The 25,667-nt window shown below is 34.3% G+C and overlaps 4 protein-coding genes and 1 pseudogene across 8 annotated transcripts; 4 read left to right on the top strand and 1 right to left on the bottom strand.

Annotated features, from left to right (window-relative positions):
- The first annotated feature begins 1,468 nt into the window (after positions 1-1,468).
- Positions 1,469-7,509, top strand: LOC123217070 (CAAX prenyl protease 1 homolog). Its single transcript, XM_044637826.1, has 14 exons — positions 1,469-1,672; positions 2,752-2,899; positions 3,064-3,148; positions 3,226-3,321; positions 3,454-3,519; positions 3,690-3,788; positions 3,962-4,075; positions 4,172-4,282; positions 4,553-4,615; positions 4,963-5,055; positions 6,187-6,300; positions 6,450-6,521; positions 6,628-6,693; positions 7,139-7,509. Exons 1-14 carry the CDS (start codon positions 1,642-1,644, stop codon positions 7,250-7,252), a joined length of 1,272 nt encoding a protein of 423 aa, XP_044493761.1. The 5' UTR covers positions 1,469-1,641; the 3' UTR covers positions 7,253-7,509.
- Positions 7,510-12,366: 4,857 nt separating this feature from the next.
- LOC123215372 (probable serine/threonine-protein kinase At1g01540) lies at positions 12,367-15,220 on the top strand. Its single transcript, XM_044635429.1, has 7 exons — positions 12,367-13,055; positions 13,556-13,660; positions 13,767-13,889; positions 13,989-14,159; positions 14,294-14,423; positions 14,517-14,726; positions 14,835-15,220. The coding sequence occupies exons 1-7, from the start codon at positions 12,499-12,501 to the stop codon at positions 14,970-14,972; spliced, it is 1,434 nt and encodes a 477-aa protein (XP_044491364.1). The 5' UTR covers positions 12,367-12,498; the 3' UTR covers positions 14,973-15,220.
- A 1,416-nt stretch (positions 15,221-16,636) lies between these two features.
- Positions 16,637-19,191, top strand: LOC123215230 (protein BPS1, chloroplastic-like). Of its 4 annotated transcripts, none has more exons than XM_044635243.1 (3): positions 16,868-16,885; positions 17,006-17,083; positions 17,881-19,191. In XM_044635243.1, the coding sequence occupies exon 3, from the start codon at positions 17,894-17,896 to the stop codon at positions 18,944-18,946; it is 1,053 nt and encodes a 350-aa protein (XP_044491178.1). In that variant the 5' UTR covers positions 16,868-16,885; positions 17,006-17,083; positions 17,881-17,893; the 3' UTR covers positions 18,947-19,191. The 4 variants fall into 4 exon arrangements, with proteins under 4 accessions (XP_044491176.1, XP_044491178.1, XP_044491177.1 ...); XM_044635242.1 differs by lacking the exon at positions 16,868-16,885 and adding an exon at positions 17,608-17,791 and having other exon boundaries at positions 16,912-17,083; XM_044635244.1 differs by lacking the exon at positions 16,868-16,885 and adding an exon at positions 17,687-17,791 and having other exon boundaries at positions 16,912-17,083.
- Positions 19,192-19,328: 137 nt separating this feature from the next.
- LOC123215229 lies at positions 19,329-22,962 on the top strand (annotated as a pseudogene).
- Positions 22,963-23,138: 176 nt separating this feature from the next.
- Positions 23,139-25,428, bottom strand: LOC123215228 (probable polygalacturonase). 2 transcript variants are annotated; one of them, XM_044635240.1, is made up of 7 exons: positions 25,272-25,428; positions 24,761-25,093; positions 24,555-24,675; positions 24,293-24,467; positions 24,128-24,198; positions 23,310-24,033; positions 23,139-23,254 (listed from the first exon to the last, which is right to left on the bottom strand). In XM_044635240.1, exons 1-6 carry the CDS (start codon positions 25,305-25,307, stop codon positions 23,324-23,326), a joined length of 1,446 nt encoding a protein of 481 aa, XP_044491175.1. In that variant the 5' UTR covers positions 25,308-25,428; the 3' UTR covers positions 23,139-23,254; positions 23,310-23,323. The 2 variants fall into 2 exon arrangements, with proteins under 2 accessions (XP_044491175.1, XP_044491174.1); XM_044635239.1 differs by having other exon boundaries at positions 23,139-24,033.
- Positions 25,429-25,667: the final 239 nt, after the last annotated feature.

A 25,667-nucleotide genomic window follows, 5' to 3' on the forward strand; every position in this document is an offset into this window, starting at 1 on the left:
CCCTCAATGCTTACAAACAGGATTGTGGGTTTGCTGAGCCAGCAGGTTCCCTTAGAGGGCTTAGCCGTTTCAAAAGGAATTGTACGAATTTCGGCTTGCTTATCGAGAAGTCAAATATGAAGCCCATGAAGTGGGAAGATCTTGAGGTAAGCTAGAGAGTATCAAATTTATGATTTTGTTCAATGAATGAACTCTCTCTATTAACTGTTGGCAAAAAATTGAATCTGAACACAGGATAAGGGATTTGGACACTGGCGATTTAGTTGCTTCATGTCATTTCCCTGGAAGCCTATTCTTTCTGGTGCGTTTTGTTCATTGCACAAAAAAAAGGCAAAAAAAAAACACCCTTGTCATTAACCTTTTTCTAGCTACAAAAAGTTTTCAGAAACATGAGTTTGCTTTCTTGTAAAATGCTAGGCTTCTGCAATTTTGTATCTTATGCAATTGCATTATGTTGCAGCAACTGGACATACAGAGTACTATTGTGATATACAAATTGGAAAAGTATGCAGGTAACTGCAATCAGGCACGCATTTTTGTTACCTTTTGAGTATGCCGTTTTTGTTAAATGTAGGTTGTGTTAAACTTTCCAGGCATGTGGAACACTGGAAAGTTCCCTATAAGACAATTTCAAAGCAACTTCTGAAGCCTAGCCGAGGGCTTTGGCATCGGAAGACCGGTGGTTGAAAAAGCAATAGAAGGGTCTCCTAGGTTCTAGCCAGAAGGTTACCGTTACAATGCAATTTCTTATTGGGTTTTTGATGAAATAGGTTAACTCAATCCAAATGTTTTAGGCTTTTTTTTTTTTTTTATAATGTAAAATCTCATTTAAGTCAATCAAGTAGGAAAAATAAACTTTTCAATAAAGTAAATTAAGAGTTTTATTTTAATATACAATTAGAGAAAACTTAAATTTATATGTTTTTATATATAAAATCTTTTATTTTGTTATTCAAACTATTTATTAATAAGGTTGGACTCAAACCAAACTCGTTTAAATTCGAGCTTAAGCTATTTGTTAAATTTTTTAATTAAAAATTTTGATATAAAACGGTATCGTTTTGATCAATATGTATTAAAATAATGTCGTTTTAATAACTAAAAATAAATCGAATCGAATTCAAATTGAATTCGAGTTCAGCTTTTATGAGCTCAAACTCGAATTCGAGCTTAGCTATATATAAACCGAACCGAATTTAAACTCAACTTAATTTGAATCCAGTTCTACCTATTAAAAATAAAATATTTTAATTTTATATATAATATTTACTCATTTGAATTTAAAGTAGTGATATTTTTGTGTTCTACTTAATGTCAAACCATTATCTTTTATTATCGGCTGATTGCCTTAAAAATTATTATTTACAATCAAGACAAGAACATCTGATAAAATTATTAAAATATTAATAAATTATTAAAAAAAGATAAAATTAATATAGCAGCAGCAGGTCATTACATGAAAATGAAGCGGGCTTTTAGCTTGTAGACACGGTGTCGTGTTATAATCGTGTCCCAGCTTCACCATAAATTGCCGTCGGAGTAACTGTGTGTTCGTAACAAAAATTACTAAACTCGAACGACAGTACACATCTTTGTTTCTCCCTCAAAATATTTCTCCACTGCGTATTTAAAAACTTCACCATGGTTTTTCCGTACATGGAATCCGTTGTTGGTGTGAATTTCTCCTTTTGTTTTGTTTTATTTTATTATCACGTTTGACTGATTCTTGTTTGATTGAGATTTTTAGTGATTCTTTTTTTAATTTTTCTTTGTCTTTTGAGATATTGTTCATTTTCTTTTTTTTTTTAATTTCTGATACTGTTCGAATTAGGTTCATTGTCTCGCTTTTTTTGGGCGTTGAGTTTTCGAGAAATATGATGTCAATTTTAGGGCTTTTTTCAGTCATGAAAACAGGATGGTTTATTTTGTTTTGGAGACTCTTCTTGAATAACCCTAATGTGATTTTTGTCACTGAAGTGTTTTCGTGGTCGCTCTGAGGTTTATTGAGTTTATTTTTGCTATAAATTAAAGAGTTTTGTTCTATTTCGTCAATGTTGCGATAGAATTTGGATTTGATTTCGGCAAATTAAAATTTAATAGAATTTGGATGGTAAGAATAGTTGTAATTGATTAGTTATAAAAGACGGTGAGAAAACTCTCCAAGTATTGCTCCAATTGCACAAGATAATCTAAATTAAGGGGCTTATGTTCGTTTTTGGATGCTTCATACATTTAAAGTGGTGGTTATTGGCTTTTAGTTTGTTTTTATTTTACTTCTTGTGCAGGTATATTTACACCTCAGCCTGCTTGTAGGGGTATTAGGGCTGACAAAACTAAGTTAAATATTTTATCTTGGTTTTCTTCTTTTTTGGTTCCTGGAAACCAACTAATTCAATTTAAAGAAGTTGATAGTTTTAGTGGGATATTTATAACAAACGGGAATCATTTACTTCAATGCACTTTTTTATCTTTAATATAATTTGAAGCGGTCACAACTATGTATTTATAAATTTGCAAGAGTTAAAACTAGGTGAATGTACTGCCCCAACCCATTAGCTGGTTATCTGATATTTTCGTAATTCAAAATTTTCATGCTAGAGGCTTTGGTTCATGGGATTTTTTTTTTTTAAATAATTTTAACAACTTATTTAGAGGTTTCTTACTCTAGTGGTAAATTTTCTTTTTTAAAATCCCCTGTGTTTCCTTGTTTTGACATTAATTGTTTGTGTTGCTAAACTCAAACGTTTACAGGTTTTATGATCTTGATGTATTTTTTTGAAACTTATCTGGATTTGCGGCAACATGCTGCACTCAAGCTACCAACACTTCCAAAAACTTTGGAAGGAGTAATCAGCCAAGATAAATTCGAGAAGTCTAGAGCCTATAGTCTTGATAAAAGGTTTGTTATGACCATTTCCACTGATTATACAATGGATTAACATTGTCGTCCAACCATTAAGCTACCTTAACTTGTACTCCCTTGCAATTGATTGCCCTCATTTTAGTTTATTCTTTTTTGTTTTCAACAATATTCGGTGCTGATGCATCTATGTAAAATTCCAGCAACTTCCATTTTGTTCATGAGTTTGTGACCATACTGATGGACTCAGCAATTTTGTTCTTTGGTATATTGCCTTGGCTTTGGAAGGTGAGTTATTGGTTTTAGTGTTATAGAGTCCTCCTGGAAGTTGAATTATCACAATCTAATTTTTCTTCTCACTGCAGAAATCAGGGAACTTTTTGGTTTTAGCTAGTCTTGATGCAGAGAATGAAATAATACACACTCTGGCATTTTTGGCTGGTGTTACTTTATGGTCACAGGTGTGTATCCCATAACCAATGGGTTTATGCTTTCTTCATGACCGACAAGAATCCGTATTAGCACCGAATTAGTTTCTACATCTTATTCTCCAATCCAGTAGTAGTGATTGTTTGTTTGAAATTTTTGTGCAGCTAACTGATTTGCCATTTTCTCTCTATTCAACTTTTGTGATTGAGGCCCGTCATGGTTTCAACAAAGTTTGTATTCCTGCTTGAATCTTCTTCTCACCTTTTTTCCTTATGTTCCTTTTTTTCAAACTCTTGATTTCGGAAGTGTATTGCTATAAATTTCTCAATGTTTAATTTTCCTTTTGTTTTTTTTTTATTTTTGCTTCCTAATATTGGGTTTTTTTCATCTTCTTTTGCAGCAAACCATATGGTTATTCTTTAGAGATATGCTCAAAGGAATGTGTCTTGCTATTATTCTTGGCCCACCTATTGTTTCTGCAATCATCATAATAGTACAGGTAGGATCATCTGCCAATGTTGAGAACCAACAATTATTTGTTCTGAATTGAATTCTTTGATGATTAGAATAAAGCATTTTCTTTTAACATTTAATTATTTATTTGCTGTCTAGCTTCATTGTCATTGTATTTCTTTTCTTCACTATGATAAATGTTCATTTTCTTGCTTACAGAAAGGAGGTCCTTATCTGGCCATCTATCTTTGGGGATTCATGTTTGTACTTTCTCTTGTGATGATGACACTTTACCCCGTTTTGATAGCCCCTCTGTTTAACAAGTTCACACCTGTAAGTATTCATGAATTATTTGTGAACAATTTGTTTGGGTGTGTGTCACAGGTTTGATTTGTTGATTTTCTGTTTCTTGGTTGTGTTCTCAAATAGCTCCCAGAAGGAGAGCTCAGGCATAAAATTGAGGACCTTGCTTTGTCCTTGAAGTTTCCTTTGAAGAAGTTGTTTGTTGTTGATGGATCCACAAGGTCAAGTCATAGCAATGTGAGGATTTCACTCTTGAAAATTTATTTGGTTTTGCCTTAGGTGGTGTTGTGCTCTACTATGATCTGATATTGGCTCTTGCATTGTTGAATTTTTTTACCCCATGATTTATCTTCTATGTTGTCTTGATCAAACTGGTTGCTCTACTATGCTATTATGTTGGTAACTGATGATTGAGCAGCATTTATCTGCTTAATTTTGCATTATCTATGTACACTTTAAATTTGACACCTGGTGTTTTCTGATTCATCTTTTATCCATACTGTGCAGGCCTATATGTATGGATTTTTTAAGAACAAGCGAATTGTCCTTTATGACACCTTGATTCAGCAGGTGCAGATGCATTCATTTGGAGGAAAAAATATCTTCATCTTTCCTTATTTTTTTGTCCTTTTGTCTCTATTTGATGATTTTTTTTCCTCATTAAACACAAGACTGCAGCAAATCGCTGCTTTTTATTTTTATTTATTCAAATGACTAGATATTACCCTTGTGCACTTTAGTGTTATAAATTTTTTTTTTTTCATTTGAAGTGGGTGAATTTTGAATCTCTTTGCACTTTGGATAACATCTTATTCCAAAAAAAGTATAGCTTCTTCCTTTCTATGTTGTTACTGAAAATGTTCAGACTTCTCCTTGTGGTATGAAAATGTCTTAATTGATCAACTGTTGCTTTGCAGTGCAAAAATGATGAGGAAATTGTAGCTGTTATTGCCCATGAACTTGGTCACTGGAAACTTAATCATACAATGTACTCGTTCATTGCTGTTCAGGTATGCTGTAATTATTTTTTGTGAAGGCTTCTCTTTTTTATATCCTTTTTTCCCCTTTCCTCTATTTAGTTCCCTGTATTATCAATATTACTTTGGCATAAGTATTAATTACTCTGTTTGAAGACTAGTCTTGCATCTCAACAAAGCCTTTAAACTATTTTTAATTCAAGGCTCTAACACTTATTCATGAGCATGGTTACAAATTTTACAGCACCGTGTCCCATGATGAAATTAATGGAAATCCCGAGGCATTTTGCACTGTTGGTATGTGTAAGAACTGAGATCTGGGAGTTATTGTAAATGGGTTTCTGTATGAAATGCATATTGGTTACATCTGCAAAATGAGTGGATGAAGGTGTAAGTTTGAACTTGAGTCAAGGTTTTAAGAAAGGTTTTGAAGCGTGTTAGACAAAACATTAATGCGAGATTTATCTTCTCTTTTTGCTGTCTCATTTGTGGTTCATTTAACAAATATCACAGTGATTGTGTTTTCATGTTGTAGCCTTTAAAAGCATTTTTTGTGTAATTAACTAGGAATCTTATGCTACTGTAAGCAATGATGCATTTCTTGAGCAAATAAATCATATTTTTTATATTATCTAGGAATGTCGAAATAGAGTGAGGTTGCTCACTATAGCTTTCTTCTATATGTTTGAATCTCAGATATGAACTTTGATTCTGATGAAATTTTCTTTGGTCTATAAGTCATTAGTTGTAGGGAGACTGCTCAAAATTTAACATAGGCTCTAATATGAGGTTAAGTTTTATTCATACTACAGATTTGTAGTGCATAGGTACACGGTATTTTTTTAGCTTCTCTTTTTGTTTCCTTCAGTCTTGATCTTTAATCTTTAATCTTTAAACCTGATATTTTACTACACTGAAGTCTGGTCAAACACAGAAGTCCATGAACTGTTCAGTGTTTAGTTTCTTGCCATAGGGCTGTTACTCATTGGTTGCTAATATTTTATTTTCACTTGTGCAATGCTTAGTATCCAGATATATTACTTTTTCTTGTTTCAATAGATTACTGGTATAAATATAACTGATCATCATTCACTTGTTGAGGAAAAAAAAAGGATCTTTTTTCCCAATGACTAAGAGAAGGCACTTTGATATGATAACTGGCAGATTCTTACATTTTTGCAATTTGGAGGTTATACCCTTGTTAGGAACTCAAATGATCTCTTCCAAAGTTTTGGATTTGATACACAGCCAGTACTCATTGGTCTCATCATCTTTCAGGTATTTGTAATTCTCATGAAAATGAAGGGGGGAGTATTTTATAATTTTTTTTGCATGAGCAGTTGTCAAAGGTGTAGCTCTTAGATGTGTTATTTTATGTGTTCTCTTCATGCGTTCCTTCTGATGCAATTTATTATCTCCTCCTGCAGCACACGGTCATCCCACTGCAACACCTAGTAAGCTTTGGTCTGAACCTTGTAAGCCGATCTTTTGAATTTCAGGTATTTTCTATCTGTGATGTAGTTAGTTAGTACTATCTCTTTTAATGTCTGCTTAAAACTGTTTGAAACTTAAATCTTTAGTTGATGTAATGGTTTCTGTATGTAGGCCGATGCCTTTGCTAAGAAGCTTGGTTATGCATCTGCTCTTCGTGCTGGTCTTGTGAAATTACAGGTGATTTATCTGTCACTCTTGCCTTGATTAGGAATCGGTCAGTCTATTTTATCTTTCCAGGGACTTGCAAAGGAACCCAACTTTTTGAGTCTTATGCTTTGAGCTAATTTGGGTCTGGTCTTCTGATCTTGTTTTTCTTTCACTTTATCATCTTTTGTGTTTTAGTTCTTGCTGTTCCGAGTTCTTTGAATATGTTTGTCTTCTGACCATCCCAAAATTTTTTCCTGAATAATCCTCCTCTGACTTGTTTCTCTTCCTCATTTGGATTTAAGTAGCGCCATTTGTATTGGACTCCAAGCCATAGCATGCAAGTCCTGTGTATACTTTGAAAAGATATCTAAATTTTTCATGGAGTTCAGGACTTATTTGAAACTATTGCGACCACAGTAAAATATGACAGACAGGAAATTATGGGTTTACTGATCGGGACTTGATGGTTTTTCAGGAAGAAAATTTGTCAGCTATGAACACAGATCCTTGGTATTCAGCTTATCACTATTCTCATCCACCGCTAGTCGAAAGACTGGCTGCAATTGATAAACCTGATAAAAAAGAATGATGTGGAATGTGAGGATTGTGATCTTAATTTCCTCATTTGTCGCACTGACAGTTAACTGTGATCATGAGGGTGGCAGCTGTGATATTAGTTAACCTGTATCAGTCCTGTTAGAGCTTACATTCTAAAATGCCTCTATAAGAACTTTTATGTTAAGTCAAAAACTCAGATTTTGTGTAATTACCCGAGAAGAGGAAGAGACAAGTATGTATTGTATGAATGTATGAGCTTGTGATCATAGAATTTAAATTTTCCTTGAATCCGTCCACTATGTTGTGATGATGCGGTAGATTCTGAAGTTCTGCAAAGGCCAAACGACTATTTCCCACCCAAGGTTTGATGTTTTTTCAAGTTTTCACCCTTTAATTATGGAAACACCAAACACTCATTCATGGCCGGTTAAATTTAATCAAACCCTAACGGTGGTAAAGGTAAAATCGTTATTTTTTCTATAATATTAAAAATAAACTAAAATAGAATCAAATTTTGTCCCCCTAAATTTTAAAAATTAAAATTTTTTTCCAGTTTAAGTTTTAAAAAATGGTAGTTTCACCCTAGGGTTTGGTTTTGAAATCTTCGGCGACCTCTCCGGCTCTGTTGCTGATGGCGCCCTCCCAAAGCATTCTCTTTTTTCGGCGATCTTTTTTCTCCTATTTGGAGGTCTGATCGGCGTTGGAGACGTCTTGGGAGACGTCGTCGGCAACAAAGCCGAAGAGGTCGTCGGAGATTTCAAAACCAAACCCTAGGGTGAAACTATCATTTTTTAAAACTTAAGCTGAGGAAAAATTTTAGTTTTTAAAGTTTAGGGCGGCAAAAAGAGATAAAATTTTCAGATGTTAGGGTTTGGTTAAATTTAACCTGTCATGAGTGGGTGTTTGGTGTTTCCATAGTTAAATGGTAGAAATTTGAGAAAACATCAAACCTTGGGTGGGAAAGAGTCGTTTGGCCTTCTGCAAAACACTATGTCAAAGATGCGTGCCAGTACATGTCTATTAACTTTGGCAATAGGCTTTTTTCCGCTATTCTTTTTGAAGCAATGTTTCGTGCATTTGATTTTGAGTATCGAATTGATATCATCTAGATATTTAATTAGATATATATAATTTTGTTTTATTTGTTAAGGTCCCTGGATGGGTAGATTTAATCACAGATTACAATAAAGAGTCGGGAGATTTGATGGTCAAATACCTCAGTTACCGGTAGTCACGGAGTTCCATTACTTGCATATGTTTGAATTTACTAATTTTTTTAATAGAATAATTCTTCTTTCGGGTTGTAATTACCATAATTGTCCCTCCACATTTTGCGTTGTAATTGTTTGAATGGAAAGATTAGAGGCAATCAAGTGTGAGGTAGTCCGGTGTCCAACGATGTGACTTTGAAAATTTTAGTCTCCCATGGAAATTAGATTTTAGCGACGGAATCGGTTAGAAATTTCGGTTTTCAGGTTTCTTAAAGTCAAATTCACGGATTCGATTGCGTGCCCCGTGAAGAAGTTCTCTTGTAACTTTGAAAGGTCCAATGAATTTTTGCCACCCGAACTACAATAAATAAATAATTTTTATCACCTTTTAATCTTTTACGAACTTGATTGGGCCATTTAGAAACTTGAGTAAGTAAGATACGTGTATATAATTTTGGTATATAATTTATATATATATATGATATATAATTATGTGATTAAATATTATTTTATTTTTAATTTAAAATTATCTAATCATATAATAATATATTATATGTATATATAAATTATAAACTAAAAAGGCCAAAGGATTATTTCTCACCAAAGTTTTAGTGAAATGACAAATATATATCTGTGACAGATGAAAAACTTAAAATCCATCTAAGTTTTAGTATGTTAGGATATACTTGTAAATTTTTTGTTAAGGTTAAGGGATAAAATCGTTATTTTATTAGTAATATTAAAATAATTAAAATTATATCTTATTTTTCCAATTTGATTTAGAAAAGCAACAATTTTTCCTTTTGATTAAGTTTTAAAAAATTTACTTTTCCTCTTAAGATACTAAACCTGAAATTCGATTACTTTCTCTAATGAACGATGGATGAATAAAACGGAGTTGTTTAGAAGACAATTTCTGAAAAAAGATCGTCATCTAGACTGGATGATAAGAGTCCTCCTCACTAGATGACACTCTATCATCTAATAACGCACCACATCGGTTGTCGGTAACTAAAGAGAGGGGTGAAGAAAAAACTTATGAATTTTGATGGGGGGAAATCACTTTTAAAAATTCAGGTATGAGATGAAATATTAATTTTTAAATTTTAAAAGAGAAATAAGATAAAATTATATATTTGTTAATATTTTTATTAAATGATATTTTTGTTATCATATTTAACAATAGTTTAATAATAAGTGGGTATTTAAATTTTTTATTAATTATAAGTATATTTTAAAAATTAAATTAAATTTTGAATAAAAAATAGTTTTTTATATGTATTAAAAATATATATGTATAATATTATAATATAAATTTAGAGAGAGAGAGAGAGGGAGAGGTGCTCTCAAACATGTAAACTTTAGAGGAATACTGACTTGGAAAAAGAAAATCTCAGGCTATGAAACGGTCTAAGCCCGCCCAACTTGTCACAAGCCCTAAAACAAACCACATATCATTGTCAATTACAAAACAGTCCGTAATGATAACGCCGTCTGCCTACTCACTGTTGAGGGCTCTCCACTTCTTTATTTATTCATGTTGCTTTCCAATCAGAACAACTTTTCCCTATCTTGTCTTCATTCAATTTCAAGATTCTAAAGATGACTCCAAATTTGTAATGTGCGGTTAAAGTAACAGTTAATCAATTATCACAGAATGGCATTCAGTGTCCAATTCCAGTCAAATAAGCCAAGAAGACCACAGGGCTTGCTCCTAAAGCAAAATCACTTACTGCCGAATCCCCCAGCTTCCCATTGGTGGATCGCTCACCATAATGGCACACATCCGCTGATGCTTCTGTAGTGCTTCACGAGGCTGGACCGCATATAGACAGACATATACTGTTTGTTTGATTACTTATTGAGTAAGATTGTACGTGCTAACAGTAATGAGAATAAATCTATTAAAGAGCAAATCACATTTTCCCACTTCAGGATTGCCTTAAGAACATTTTTCTACCCTTATGTATATAAATAAATTTTTTAATCCAAAATCAAACATTAAATTTACAAAAATAATGGTATAAAGGTAAAATAATAATTTTATTATCTATTAATTTTGAAAAAGAAAACTCTTTATTATCAGAACTAAATGTTTTAAACACGCCGATTAAATTTTAAATTTTAAAAAGTTTGAAAACTGATTATTAGTTTTTAAAATCTTTTAAAAACTCTAGTTGTAGTATCATTTATTCGAAAATTATCATATTTATCTCATGTATTTTAAAATTAATATTATATCCTAAATAGTTTGTAATATGATATTTATATTCATAATTTGTGTATTGTTCAATTCTTTATAAGTGTAATTATAATTTTTTAAACTATGAAGGGGTATATTGAAAAAATAAAATATCAAAAAACATTTCTGAATATTTTTAAAATTTTCAAAGCCTTCTGAAAAATTTTTTAAACAACCCTAATATTTTAAAAATTATGTGCACCTTCAAACATAGGAGTATATGTGATTGGCATCTCTATTTATACTTCTACTATTATTATTATCACTTCTCATCATTCCTAACCTAAAACTAGGAAGAGAGGACCAAAAAAGGGTGAAAGTGAAAGATATAAAAAATAATTCAGTTTTTATATAATTTAGATATTTAAAAAGGTTTACTTATAATTTTTGTTAATTTGATATTACATAATACAAAAATGAAAGTGGTAATAAAATGATAATTTTACTTTATGATACTATATCAAATTTGATTTTGAATTTAAAGTGTTGTTTACGCAATATAATGGTGGAAAAGGGTTTACTCATTGGGTGGGGAAATGTAATTTACTCATTTCATTGTTACAAAATTATCACAATAAGTGCATATTGCAAGTAGGGTTGGACCCAAATAGAGTTGGCTTGGGCTTGAAAATCAGCTCGACTTAATTTGATTCAGTTTGAATTCATTTATTTTGAATATGAACTGAGTTCAAGTTAAAAGGTTAGACTCTTTTTAAAACCAAGTTGAACTTGAACTATAAAGAGTTCGACTCAGTTTAACTCGCAAGCTGAATAAATAGTTTGAATCGATGTGAACTGACTCATGACTTAATTCAAATTATGTTAAATAATTTTTAAATGATATTGTTTTGTAAATGAGCTAAAAATTTGACCCACATATTTGAATCATGAATTTGAGTCCTATATTCAAGTTAAACTTGAATTAATTACTTTCATTCGAACTAAACTTGAATCACCTTTAACATTATCTTAACAAATTCAAGTCAAAATCAAGTTGAACTATTTTTTATTTAAATCGAATTCTACCTGAGAGGTGTTCAGACTCTGCTTAGTTCGTATCCACCCTTAATTGTAAGGTAATTAATTATTTTAGCTATTTTTTATTTTACCAATATACATTAAATCATAATTTTTTTATTATATAATTACAATAAAACTTTTATTTTTTAAAGTGATTAATAGATCGAAATAACATTTTAACCAACTACTTAAGAATGTAAAAAGTAGTTGGTTAATCGGTATAACACTTAACGAACTATTTTAAAATATAGAAACTGATCTATAACTGTATAATAAAAAATGATTTTATTTACATAAATAAGGTAAAAAGTAACTAAAATAATTATTTTTCCCATATTGCAGGCCGTTTTTAGAATTTTTTTTATTTGCCTTTAATTCTTCCAAGTTTAAAAGTTCGTTATAAATACCCAGTCGAAAATTATGAACATAAAAACCAAATGCATCATCCAAACTTAGTTTGTCTGTAACAGAAGTCTTCAATCATAACATCAAATTTAACGGTCACCCTTACGTGGGCCCAAACTTAGACTCCGGAGTCCGGACCCAACCGCATGCTTACGGACAAAACATAGACGTCATCCAAGCGTATCCAACGGCACCCACTTTACAACTCCCACTACTTAAAAAATAAAAATAAAAATAAAAAAAAGACAGCTCATCTCAACTTAGTACGAACTTTACTTCTTACAATTATTACCATTCGCTGTCTTCCTCTCTCTCCGTTCTTACGCGAACACACACATTCTCCTTCCTGCCATGCCTGGAGATATTTGACATTTTATTTTTTTCTCAATATCAATCAACATGTCTGTATACGACGCCGCTTTTGTCAACACTGAACTCTCTAAGCGGACATCCATCTTCGGCCTTCGTCTCTGGGTGGTTATCGGAATCTTATTAGGTTCTCTTATAGTTCTCACACTTTTTCTCCTTTCTCTCTGCCTAACCTCTCGTCGGAAAAGGCAGAGCCATCACCGTCAACGATTGCCGAAACAATTAATTGCTAGTCCTCCCATCTCGAAGGAAATTCAAGAAATCGTACACCACCCGCCTCCGGTTCCCGAGATTCAAGTTGACATCGGCAAGATCGAGCATCGCGTGGTTTTCTCTGATAGAGCGTCTAGTGGAGAAAGTAGAGGTACGGGCAGTGCGTGCGATATGACATCGTTTGGAAGCGGGAGTGTGGGACCGGAAGTTTCTCATCTCGGGTGGGGTCGATGGTATACTTTGAGAGAACTTGAAGCGGCGACAAATGGTTTGTGTGAAGAGAATGTGATTGGTGAAGGGGGTTACGGGATTGTTTACAGTGGAATTTTGAGTGATGGTACCAGAGTTGCTGTCAAAAATTTGTTAAACAACAAGTATAGTTACTTTCAATTTCTTGTGATTTGGTTAAAGTAGAATCTTTTATTTTTTTCTATTAGTGATTTTGATCTAACTTTGAAAATGGGTTTAAATTGTCAAAAGCTGCGTTTTTGGTGTCTTTTTCTGAGTGGAAGAGCTGGGATTTAGAATTTATATGATATATTTTGCTATAATTTATGCTGAGTTGGGATATAGGCTTGTCTTTTATCTTCATTTGGTTTCATTCCTTTTCTGTTTCTTATTGTGTGCTGTTAGTTACAGGATTTGAGCTGTAACGTGACCTGCTTATGGTGAAAAAACTGATCTTGCTCTTTTTAATTATTTTTTGCTACTAATCTAAGCTTGAATTGACTATCGGAGCGACAAAAATTACCTTATTTTGACAGTATGGTATTGATAAGTAATAATTATGGTTCCTGATGTGGAGAAGATCTTGCCTTCTTATTTTCTCTTGTATTAGTGAAATATTGCTTTACTTATGAGAGGATATTATCAGGGGTCAAGCTGAGAAGGAATTTAAAGTTGAGGTGGAAGCAATTGGGCGTGTTCGGCACAAGAATCTAGTTAGATTGCTTGGATACTGTGTTGAGGGTGCATACAGGTATGAATAATTTGTTGTTGCATTTCAAAATTGTGATTGAGGTTGTGCTTTTATCTTTTTTACCGTCCAGAAAAGATGTAATTTATTGTCTGGTTTTGCTTTGTAGAATGCTAGTTTATGAATATGTTGATAATGGCAATTTGGATCAGTGGCTTCATGGGGATGTCGGTGATGTCAGCCCACTGACTTGGGATATTCGTATGAATATCATATTGGGGACAGCCAAAGGGTACACCAATTCATATTCTGAATGTGATTCTATCTACATTTATTTGAATTGATTTATGGAATTGTCACTCAAGAAAATTTTCTTATTGAATTTTTACAGATTGGCCTATCTTCATGAGGGTCTGGAACCTAAGGTTGTCCATCGAGATGTAAAATCTAGTAACATACTACTTGATCGGCAATGGAACCCTAAGGTGTCTGATTTTGGGCTTGCTAAGCTTCTATGTTCTGAGAGGAGTTACGTAACAACTCGTGTGATGGGAACATTTGGGTTAGTTCATTCCATACTTTAAGTCTCAGTTTTTATCATCTTCTTCTTCGCTTGATTTAAAAGATTCTACTCTAATATAAAACAGGGCCTTGCTTTGGTCGGAAACTAAATCTTATTTTTGTTGGTTTCTGTAGTTATGTTGCACCAGAATATGCGTGTACCGGGATGCTGAATGAAAAGAGTGATGTTTATAGCTTTGGTATACTTATAATGGAGATAATTTCTGGTAGAAACCCTGTTGATTACAGTCGACCTCAAGGAGAGGTTAGTCTCGACATAAATTTTCTTCTCGTTGCTCCATTTAAAGGGCTTCCTTGGTCTGCCAACCAGTAATATAAAATAATTAAATGATTGCAGGTTAATTTGGTTGATTGGTTAAAAACAATGGTTGGGAATCGAAAATCTGAAGAAGTAGTCGATCCTAAGCTGCCTGAGATGCCTGCTTCAAAAGCACTTAAACGTGCTCTGTTGGTTGCTCTTAGATGTGTTGATCCTGACGCAACAAAGAGGCCTAAAATGGGGCATGTGATTCACATGCTTGAGGCAGACGACTTGTTAGTTCGTGATGTATGCTCCAAACCTTTTTCAAGACCTTTCTGTTTAATGTTCTAAGTATAATACTAGTGGTTTTAACTGCCAGTCATTTTGACCAATCATATATACCTAATCCTGCAGGAACGTCGAATTGCGAGAGACTCTTCTCATTCACATAGTGAAGAGAATCGTGGTATCAAAAAATTATGTGAAGGGGCTTCTGATGCAAGTGAAGGTGAAAGCAGCATTAAGCATCACAATCCTACCAGGTGGAGATAGTGCTTTCATTGAAGTAGGTTTCTAACAATTTAAAGTCTCCTTAAGTTTGTGCATCTTCCTCTATTAGTTGCCTAGAATTCTTGTAGTACCTTCAATTCTAAGAAAACAATAATTTTCAATTTATTCCACATATATATTTTTTTCATACCTACCTCGAAGTGGAATCATTTGTATAATTGAAAGAATGTGTTCATCTTTCTGATGGGAAGTGTAATTAATTGTTATATTATGAAGTTTTATATTTGTAAGTTGGTATGAAGTCAGTGTACTAGGATTCATTTTCCCACCATTTAAGTTTGATCTCTGATACTTTAAGCATTGCCTGGTTTGTGGGTTACTGGTATTATCACCATCAGTGCCAGCTACTAAAATGGATGGTTTTGTGATGGACCCTATACCAGCTATTTTGATTGAATTAATTAAAAACTCTATATCTACATCAGGGGCCAACTCCAAATTCAGCTGCTTCTGTGAATTGGACCCACTAACCCGCTAATTGTAGCAACTAAATTTGTCACTCCTCAATAGTTTTTATGTATTTATCCTGGTTGGGTCAAGACTTGTGGTTTTGGTTGAGTTCAACAATAACAATTACGTTTCTGGTGGACCTGACTCTCTCTAGTTTTAACCTCCGATTTGGTGTTAATTCATATCTTGTGGTGAAGCTGTCCTTCTCTCCCAACTATTTTTACAGGACTTTTCGTCTGTTTAGTACGTACTTTTAACTTGCGTGGTTCTTTGTTTCGTCCGAAGCAAAGACCGACAGGGTTGAGTTGTTATGATGGTTACAAATGTCTTAATACAATGATGGATTTGAAACGAGTTAATTTTGATTTGTTTATTTGATTATATTATTTATTTTATTATTGGTACTATTTATCTTAGAAAAAAGGATAATTTTCTATTCAAGTTTTAATCGAATTTCAAAAATATATTTGTGACAGATGATCACCTACAGATATATATTATTAAAATTAAATATTGCCTTATAGATGGGTGCAGCACCTACAGATAGAAAAAAATTATGAAATGAGATGGAGCAAATTATTAATTATTAATTATTAATTATTATTATTGCTTGCTTGTGAACTGAAGAAGGTTCATGCATGTGATGCTTTAATTGTTGATCAAAGAGGTTGAGCTATTCTTAAAATATACATTTTTTAATAAATAATAATATTCACTTGATTCTTCTGGCAAAGTGAATCAGACATGTATTTTGTTTTTGTCTTTGTTTTTATGCTTGCCTTTTTCATGAGGGTTGAATTTGAATCGAATTATCTAAACTTTTAAACCTATCATTGATCTTATTTTTATAAAACTGGTTAAATTCAAATCGATTTAAATATTTAAGTTTAAATTAATTTGAATTATATTTAAACTAAAATTAGTTTTTAATGAAATTCGAAATTCAACTTGTTCACTTCAATCTAATTCGGAATTTGATTTTATATTGGGCCGCCACGTAGGATTGGACCTGGAAAGGCCCAATACAAGCTTGGCTAAGTAGGATTGGACCTGGGGAAGGCCCAATACGAGCGTGGCTAAGAGTCTTCACTTCGGCCGTTGGGCCAAGACAACGTGGCTCACGCTTGAAGCTGACGACTTTCTCTCAACGGCCTCTATAAAGATAAGGAGCCGTGTTTGGTAACCGGTTAAGCAAACTTTGTCAATAGAAACTTCTAGTTTTCGTCGTTTAGAAAATGAAAACAATTTTTGTTCTGGTCGCCTAAATTATCCATTCATAGGACTCCACGTACCTTTCTGTTACTAATATTTTCGTAACAGCAAGTGACTCAACCCTTGCCCTACTCTTAGACTACAAAACAAAACTTCGTTCATCCAAAAATCAAAGACGCAACCGTCATTAACGCGTTTCAGAAATTTCATACTACCTTCTGACACACTTTTAGGTACGATTTTCTCCTCCCTTTTTTGCTTTACGCTCTTTGCTATTCATCTTCTTATGGTTCTTTTCTTTGATTTGTTTTCTCTTGTAGAAATTTTTTATTTATGTAAATTTTTAATAATAGGTCGAAAATTTAGGGTTCATCATAGCTGATTAATATTCGGATCTAAAAATATAACCAGTATCCAGATCTAACTTTTGGGTAAGTTATTTGGAATATATATAGTTGTGCGTATTTATTTGTTGGTTATTGTTAGTATGCATGACTATTATGGCCGACGATGTAATGATTGAATGAAAATTGGCATGAATTAAAACGGGATATGCTTTTTTTTTTTTTCATAAATTCTTGATTTCATGTTTTAGATCCGAGGAAACCCTGATTATTAGATGTTTTGAAGCCATGAATAGGTGATGTTATGCTGTATGAGCAAAGAATTGCTTTCATTTGTTGAGAAATTTTGGGTTCTGTTTTCATTATGATTATCTTTGGATGAACAAGTTAAAATTTAAAAGTTTGTCTCCTTTTTTTTTTTTTTTTTTGAGAGATGTAATTGTTTTGTTTTCTGGTCATGTATTGATGAACGATGAAAAAAAATAATCATTTCCGGATGTTAGGTATTTTAAAAGCCAAATCTTCCCTCATTCTCAAGAGCTTGTTTTCATGGATCTCCATCAAGAAGGGCATTATTTTTTTAAACCTTCTTAAAAATAATGCTTTTGCAGGGGAAATAACTTTCCAAATTGATGGCTTTTCCTATGTTTCCTGATGAAATTGTTCTATTTTTGCTCATGATGACCATAGAATGAAATATCAGACGTCTGCTCTGACGAAGGGTTCCCCTCCTGTTTTTTCTGGAGCTTGTTTGCTCCCACACACGCATGTACACATTGACAGATATTTTTCATGGTCAATCAGTAATCACTGTACTTTATAAATTTTTAGGATATATCACAATATGATGTTTGATGATCTGTTTTTGTTTTCATGATCTGCAGAAATTAAATCAAAATGAGTCGTCCACAGGATCCTCACCGCCCTTTCTTCCCTTTTGGAAATCCTTTCCGGATGATATCATCCAAGGGTTCTCGTTTACCTGAAAGGCTTCTTTCTCTATTGATTTCTTTTGAGGAAACCTTGGCAGAGAGGGTTAGGAAACTTATTCCAAAGGACAGCGATGAGGTCCTTAGTTTATCATGGATGAATCTGGCAATGGATTCACTCTGCGAGACTCATAGTGGTGTAAAAAACTTAATAACTGAGCTGGAGATTCCTGTGAGTGACTGGGATGAGAAATGGATAGACGTGTACTTGGATATCAGTGTGAATTTGCTCGATCTTTGTATAGCCTTTAGCTCTCAACTCACAAAGCTTAACCAGGGTCATCTCTTGCTTCAGTGTGTCCTGCATAATCTAAATTCTTCCTCTCCAAAGCAGTTTGTGCGTGCTCGTTCTTCACTCGATAGCTGGAGACAGCATATCAATGCAAAGAACCCTAGAGTTGAGAGCTGTCAGTCAATCTTAGACAATTTGGTGCGATCTTTGGATTTACCCAAGGTTAAAAACTCTGCCAAAGGGAAAGTTTTGATGCGAGCCTTGTATGGAGTTAAGGTGGTGACTGTATTTATCTGTAGTGTTTTTGCAGCAGCGTTCTCTGGATCTGCAAAGAATTTGTTGGACTTGAGCATTTCTGACACATTACCATGGAGACCGGCATTTTCTGACTTGCAAGCTAATGTTAATGGGGAAGTTAGAAATGTATTTGGATGTGGAAGAGTTACAGTTTTGAAAGAATTAGATGCAGTTGCTGTCAGCATCAAGAAATTGTATCCAATGATCCAAGATGGGTTGGAACCGGTTGAAGTTGAACAGTTTAAGAAGTTTATTATAGATTTAGGAAAGCAAGAAGAGAAACTTTCAGAGGGGCTAGATCGTCTTACAAAATCAGTGGATGGTTTTTTCAAGATAGTTTTAACAGGGCGTGATGCTTTGCTTTGTAATCTAAGAGAAACTGGTACCGAGTCAATGGTAGGGAGTAACTCAGAACAACTGGTTGGGAGGTGACTGTCGATGAAAGAACTACACCTCCCCATATATCGGTGTTATAGGTATTGTGTGTTGCGTTATGTGGTTTTTAGAAATATACCATCAAGTATTGTGTTTGAAATACGTTGTATTGTGTCTATTTACTATTTTCTGGTTTGTACATGTACTTTGTACTGTATAATACCAAAGACGTATAAAAGAGAGGCTTGTACTACAGTTTGCTTAAGTGCCTATATTTATGTCCTATATGGTTATCGCGGGTATATTTTTATTTTTTTAATTCTAAACTGGTTTGCCTTTGCATTGTTAGATGTTGATATTTCAATGTGGCCGGCCGATGTCTCCATATTGTAAAAAGCTTAAAATAAAATAAAATTAGAAAAGCTGGCCGAGTTTGGCAATATTGCGTTGATGCTTGTATAGAGATGGAGGTTGGAGTTGTGATGATTCTTCTTCTCGTCGGCGGAACTAAATATTATGAATTGTCATAAATATGATAAGTCTTTATTTTATTTCTAAACTTGATAATAAATTCATCAGGCTTTTAATCTAGAAAAGTTGAATTTGGTCACGGGTGACTCAGGCTTCTCCAGTTCAAAAGGCTGAAAGTTCACATTCTAAGAAAAATGTCGAACTTCTTGGTTGACATGCCTACCGAAACGCCCTCGCTTTCTCCTCTAAATTAGCTTCGCTTTTTTTTTTTTTTTTTTTTTTCCTTTTTTAACTTTCTCAATCCGAATTTTGTATTCGGAGCTCAGGCAAAGAGACATGTCTGCTGAGTCGAGCTCCGGTTCAGGGGACCACACTATCGTCAGAGGTATACCTACTCATGGTGGACGTTATGTCCAGTACAATGTCTACGGTAACCTCTTCGAAGTTTCTAGAAAGTACGTCCCGCCAATTCGCCCCGTTGGTAGAGGCGCTTATGGTATTGTTTGGTAATTTTTCCATTTCTTAACTTCTTAAGATCAGAATACTGAAGATCGTATTGCGTATCTGCACATTTTTTTCTCTTTGTCGTTTATCCTCAGTTATGTTCTTATGTTATAGCTTTTGCGAGAATTTAGTTCCTTGAGTAATTTGTTTTGTCGAATTTCACTAGAAAAAATTTATTGTTTCTGTTTCATTTAGTTTTGCAATAGTACTTTTGGTTTTATCGTAATTCGGTGATGAAAATTTTCACACCAATAATGAGATTTGAGGTTAATCTTTGTAATTTTTTGGAACGTTAAAGCAGATGCTTTAGTAGGTAAAATAAGCTGTCATTTAATTTATGTGAAAATGGTTTGGGACTGCAATCCATCTATCTCAGTCTTAGAAAAATTATTATGCTGTTCATTGGATTCTTATGACTCCTCCTTTAGTGTGTGCTGTGGATTATTATTGTGACGGTATCCTAGTTTAAAAGATTGATAGAAATTACTTTCTGTTTAATTGACTTGATTTCTCTTTGTTATAAAAAAGAAGGAAGATATGATTTTTTTTCATTTCTTCAGTGCTGCTGTGAATTCTGAGACACAAGAGCAGGTTGCCATTAAGAAGATTGGTAATGCGTTTGATAATAGAATTGATGCTAAGAAGACATTGCGAGAAATTAAACTGCTTCTACACATGGATCATGAAAATGTAAGTTTAGCAAGATTTTCAATTTTTACATTTGTCAAGGCATAAAATTATGCTAGAATTGTGGAATTCTGATTTGTTGGGATTATGCGCTTACTGCTGTTTCTTTATACACCGCAGGTTATTTCCATTAAAGATGTCATACGACCGCCACAGAGGGAGAACTTCAATGATGTATACATAGTTTATGAATTAATGGACGCTGATCTATATCAAATTATACGATCCCCCCAAGAATTGACAGATGATCATTGTCGGGTTGGCATCATGCACTTTTTATCAATGCTTAATTATTTTCTCTAACACTTTTGAATGTTTATGTTCTATCTTAGTTAATTGTCTTAAATTTTTGTTTTCCTTCAGAATTGTTGATTACCTAAAGGTGGACCTTACAATACTGTTGTTCAGTAGTCTTGGGCATTTTTATTTTTCAAGATACTAATGCAAGATGGTTATTTGTGAATAACGAATTGACCTCCTTATGACATATGTACTGCAGCAGTAGTATTTAGTTATTTTAATGATCATCCTGACAGAGGGATCTTTTATTCTGATTATAGTTTTGCCTTTTGTCTTAAAAGTCAAGTGTTATCGATTTGAGTTCAGAAGAATGATTTTTTTTCCTGTTGATGTTTTTTCATTTATATGGTTTATGTGTAAGAACTTAGGCAGAAAATGCTACCTTTGTTGATTATTGAATACTACGTTTGCAGTACTATCTGTATCAGTTGTTACGAGGACTGAAATACGTGCATTCAGCAAATGTTTTGCATCGTGATTTAAAACCCAGCAATTTGCTCCTGAATGCAAATTGTAATCTTAAGATTGGAGATTTTGGGCTTGCAAGGACGACCTCAGAAACTGATTTCATGACTGAGTATGTCGTCACTCGTTGGTACCGAGCACCAGAGCTGCTTCTTAATTGTTCTGAGTATACTGCAGCAATCGATATCTGGTCAGTAGGTTGCATACTTGGTGAAATTATGACAGACAGCCCCTGTTCCCAGGCAAAGATTATGTCCATCAGTTGAGGCTGATCACAGAGGTATGGTCAGAATATGCTCAGAGAAATCGCTTTTCTAGGACAATTAACATTTCTCTCCGCATTGCAGTAACTTCTTCCTTTTATTATGTTTATTTTACATTTTTCTCCTGCACCCCTCTCAGGCTTCTTAACCTTGGTATGCCTGTTGGTCATTGTTCATGGTCTTGTTCTCACTCTTCAGCATCTTCAATTTGACTGTCAGGGTTAAAGATGCATCATTGGATATTCTTACTTTGCCCTGATAGCTGATTGAGCATAACCTTGAATATTTTCTGTAGGGACATCTATGTTTCTTTAGGAGTTGCTAACGACAGCTGTACAATTTTTTTTTTCTCGGAGATAAATACAGAGCCAACTTCCAAGCTGTAAAAAGAAGAGGGAAAGAAAAGATTGGATATCAAAAACTTTTCCTCTGCACCCGTTTTCTTTTTGCTCTCTATATGGCTGATGATAATCAAATTTGCTAAATTGACATGGTCTATGCAGTCCTATCTGATCATTGCTGCACACATATATATCGTTTTCTAGTGTGTTGGTCAGCAATTATTCTTTTTGCCACACAGTCATGCTGTGCGTTGACTTTCTTTTGTTTATGTGATGTGCATGCTAAAAGTGATGTCATTTGTTGTTTCCCATCTGAATATAGATCAAATTTGTTTTGGGTAACTTGTCACTTATCCGATTAATTTTCTTGAATAGCTTTTAGGTTCACCTGATGAATCCAGCCTTGGCTTCCTTCGAGGTGATAATGCCAGAAGATATGTTAGAATGCTGCCACAGTACCAAAGCAAAATTTCTCTTCTAGATTTCCTAACAAGTCTCCTGGTGTAGTTGACTTGCTAGAGAAGATGCTTGTCTTTGATCCAAACAGGCGGATTACAGGTATAATGAAAAAATGATTTATGCCTCCAGCTGTTGGTTTAATGCGTTTTTGTTGATTCTAATACGATGTATGCAATATGCAAACAAGATTATCATTATAAACAGTTGCTGCATGCTTGCATTTTTTCGTTCTGCTCTTCAAATATCAGTTATGATGAATATCGAGTAACTGATATTTTTCTACATATGGTTTGCAGTTGAGGAAGCTCTGTGCCACCCATATTTAGCCCCCCTTCATGATATCAATGAGGAACCTGTCTGTCCAAGGCCATTCAGTTTTGATTTTGAGCATCCATCTTTTACTGAAGAAAATATCAAGGAGCTCATCTATAGGGAATCTGTAAAATTCAATCCAGATCCAACTCATTGAGGATGTTTCTAATAATATCTTGTACATGCAGTATACTATATATGACCATTGGGTCCTCTATATTGAAAAGACAAAAAATTCGATGGAAATATCGATACTCATCGTTTATACCTAGCACTATCTATGTTTATGAAGTTTTGTTATTTCATAGGAGCTGAAGCAGAATATCTTAGATTTCTAGTTGCTGGCTCTTCTATCGATTGAAGATCTGGGAAACCGAGTTTAGTTCTGTGATTGATGCTGCAGGTATTTTGTTCAACTTCATGGTGAGAGCGGCTGGATTATATGCATATTGTGGAGCAGGTAACCCGAGTAGTTATGTTATTTTCTTAGATAAGCTGAGCTCAATTTCTTACATACTAATATACTATGTTTATGTTACAACACTTACATTATTTTGCTAGAACTAAAACAGAAATATACCATGTTTATGTTACAACACTTACATTATTTTGCTAGATCTAAAACAGAAAAATCATAAGTATTTCATTCCGTAAGTGCATTGTTTCAACTCCACCAAATCTATCGGCAGTTTTTCGGCCGGAAAGTCACAGGCCGTGATTTTCTCTGGTCCTTGGTCAGGTAACAGGTCACACGGTCGAGGAGTCACACCACTAGTTATCCCTGCAACATCAGTGCAAGTCCATGGCACCTTCTTGGCTTTTGCTGCCATTCCAATTGTTGTATTAGCAATGCAGATACCTGTAAATGGGTCTCCGGAAATGCCTTCCAGTCTAGCAGCCATTGACACATTTTCTGCTACAACATCCCTGTAATTAATCCCCTGAATTACCGGCAATGCGTTTGGATCGTAGTGATTATCAGCATGTGATCCATAATTGCCAGTCATCCAGAAGACCCATTTCATGGTATGCAATTTCATTCCTCTCACATATATATCTTTCACATAGGCTCCTCTCCCTATGGCAGTCTTGATCCTTACCCCAGATTCTGTATGGATGGCTGTGATGTCTTCTGCTCTCACATCTTGTATTCCCCCTGACATCTCACTGCCTAATGCTATGGTCGCACTGTATGGTGAAATGCATGTCAGCCGTCTGATTATCAATTGTTTTGTGGGCATCCCAAATGCAATACCGTACTCGTCCCAACCACTCTTTACTGCTACACAGTCGTCTCCAGATACAATGTAGCAGTCCTCAATTCTTGTATTGGTGCAAGAATCTAATTTCAAAATAAAAACCCAATTAAAACACTTTGAGATTGAAAAGTTTATAAATGCCCATCAGTCGGTTGAACACGAATATGAGAAACAAACCTGGGTTGATGCCATCTGTGTTAGGAGATGTTATTGGAGCAATTATGGTGATGCCTTGGATAAGAATATCTCTGCAATTCATATTTCAAATGTGAACTTTGATGATGCATTTTACTGAGCCATAGGATGTTTAAGAGGATGTATATGTATAAATTTATAATATACCTGCTGTAAACAGGATGAACATTCCATGAGGGGGAATTTAGAAGCACCAGATTTGAAATTTGGATGTTATCTGAGAACATGAGTTCAATTAGGTAAGGTCTTGTGTACTTTAGCTTGCTCTTATGGAATTGCTGCCACCAGAATGCACCCTGGCCGTCGATTGTGCCATTGTCCCCTGATACAAAACAGCGCTTTGTTTGTAAGATTCAAATAGAAAACATGATAATTTGGCACCCAGTAGAGCTCTAAAGTTTCCAGTTACCTGTAATAATAATATCAGTGAGATTTGTTCCAAATATAAGACTCATAAACCTTCCAGCTGGTGCATCCCGTCCTCGACCGTACGATGGCAGAGGTTTCAGCACAGGCCATTCAGTCATATCCTGAACCCAGTAAAGAAGAAACATTTTTAATTAGATAACAGTAAAAAAAATGGTTTTGGGGTTGGAATTTTTGACAAAGTGAAACCTGTGATCCAAGAATGACAGCATCCCTGTGAAGATAGAGAGTGAAGTGACTGATAACATTAAAGCTGCCGGTTAACCATTTTCCGGCAGGAACATAGAGCTGAGCTCCGCCGTCTGATGCATACCGACTCAGTTGATCGATTGCATCATGAAATGCCTTAGTGTTCGAAGTTTTGCCATCACCAACTCCTCCAAAATCAGTTATTGATGCACTGTGCGCTCTGCAACTTATGGCACTGTACTCGAACGAGTCCAGTACCTTAACTTTTCTGCCTTCACCGCCAATCGGGCTCAGTAATGCCACCACAACAAGAAGGTGCAGTATCTTCATTGCCTGTAAATCAATCAAAGAAAGTATAAGTTAAAAATGACAACCCAAGTTGGTTAAAATGGACATCTTCTAAAGCAACCTCGATCTATCAAAGATGTACATTTGAAAAGGTAGGTTCAGTGGATTTTAGTGAAAACTGGAGAAGAAGAAAAGAAAAAAGAAATGGAGTGAAGAGTATTACTTGAGCTCTCTTGAAACTTATCCATGAAAACTCCATTGTCTGGAAAGAAAGTTGCTAATTTGTTTTGTGGTATTGCAGAAAGAAATGTAGATACAAATATATAGACTGACAGGATGAAGTTACACTATCAAGTCTCAGTCCGTGGCTACACCTTTTAAGCTACTATTGTCCTTCTTTAAAGCAAAGTAATGCCTTGGTGTCAATTTAATGCGTGTCAATTTCTTTATCACCTCCCTGTAATTACCATTGTCTCTGTCAAACTTACCACTCTTACTGTTGCATACATTCCCTGTAATTTTTATTCAACATTTCAAACATCTGCTTCATCCCAACTAATTAATTGCCAACGGTATCTCTTTCTATACAAGTTAAGTGGTAGAATGCTTGTTTCTCCAC

This window comes from Mangifera indica, chromosome 5 (assembly GCF_011075055.1).
Source record: "Mangifera indica cultivar Alphonso chromosome 5, CATAS_Mindica_2.1, whole genome shotgun sequence".
Lineage (NCBI taxonomy): Eukaryota > Viridiplantae > Streptophyta > Magnoliopsida > Sapindales > Anacardiaceae > Mangifera > Mangifera indica.

What these genes read in the sequence shown, in the direction of transcription:
- LOC123215230 (XM_044635241.1), top strand. Translation starts at nt 17,894, where the DNA reads ATGAGTCGTCCACAGGATCCTCACCGCCCTTTCTTCCCTTTTGGAAAT.
- LOC123215228 (XM_044635240.1), bottom strand. Translation starts at nt 25,307, where the DNA reads ATGGAGTTTTCATGGATAAGTTTCAAGAGAGCTCAA. An exon ending in GTTCATCCTGTTTACAGCAG is followed by an intron (nt 24,199 to 24,292) that starts GTATATTATAAA and finishes TATGAATTGCAG; the next exon opens with AGATATTCTTATCCAAGGCA. An exon ending in CACAGATGGCATCAACCCAG is followed by an intron (nt 24,034 to 24,127) that starts GTTTGTTTCTCA and finishes TTTTGAAATTAG; the next exon opens with ATTCTTGCACCAATACAAGA.
- LOC123217070 (XM_044637826.1), top strand. Translation starts at nt 1,642, where the DNA reads ATGGTTTTTCCGTACATGGAATCCGTTGTTG. An exon ending in GCCTATAGTCTTGATAAAAG is followed by an intron (nt 2,900 to 3,063) that starts GTTTGTTATGAC and finishes GTAAAATTCCAG; the next exon opens with CAACTTCCATTTTGTTCATG. An exon ending in GTGTTACTTTATGGTCACAG is followed by an intron (nt 3,322 to 3,453) that starts GTGTGTATCCCA and finishes ATTTTTGTGCAG; the next exon opens with CTAACTGATTTGCCATTTTC.
- LOC123215372 (XM_044635429.1), top strand. Translation starts at nt 12,499, where the DNA reads ATGTCTGTATACGACGCCGCTTTTGTCAACACTGAACTCTCTAAGCGG. An exon ending in CGTGTGATGGGAACATTTGG is followed by an intron (nt 14,160 to 14,293) that starts GTTAGTTCATTC and finishes TGGTTTCTGTAG; the next exon opens with TTATGTTGCACCAGAATATG. An exon ending in ACAGTCGACCTCAAGGAGAG is followed by an intron (nt 14,424 to 14,516) that starts GTTAGTCTCGAC and finishes AAATGATTGCAG; the next exon opens with GTTAATTTGGTTGATTGGTT.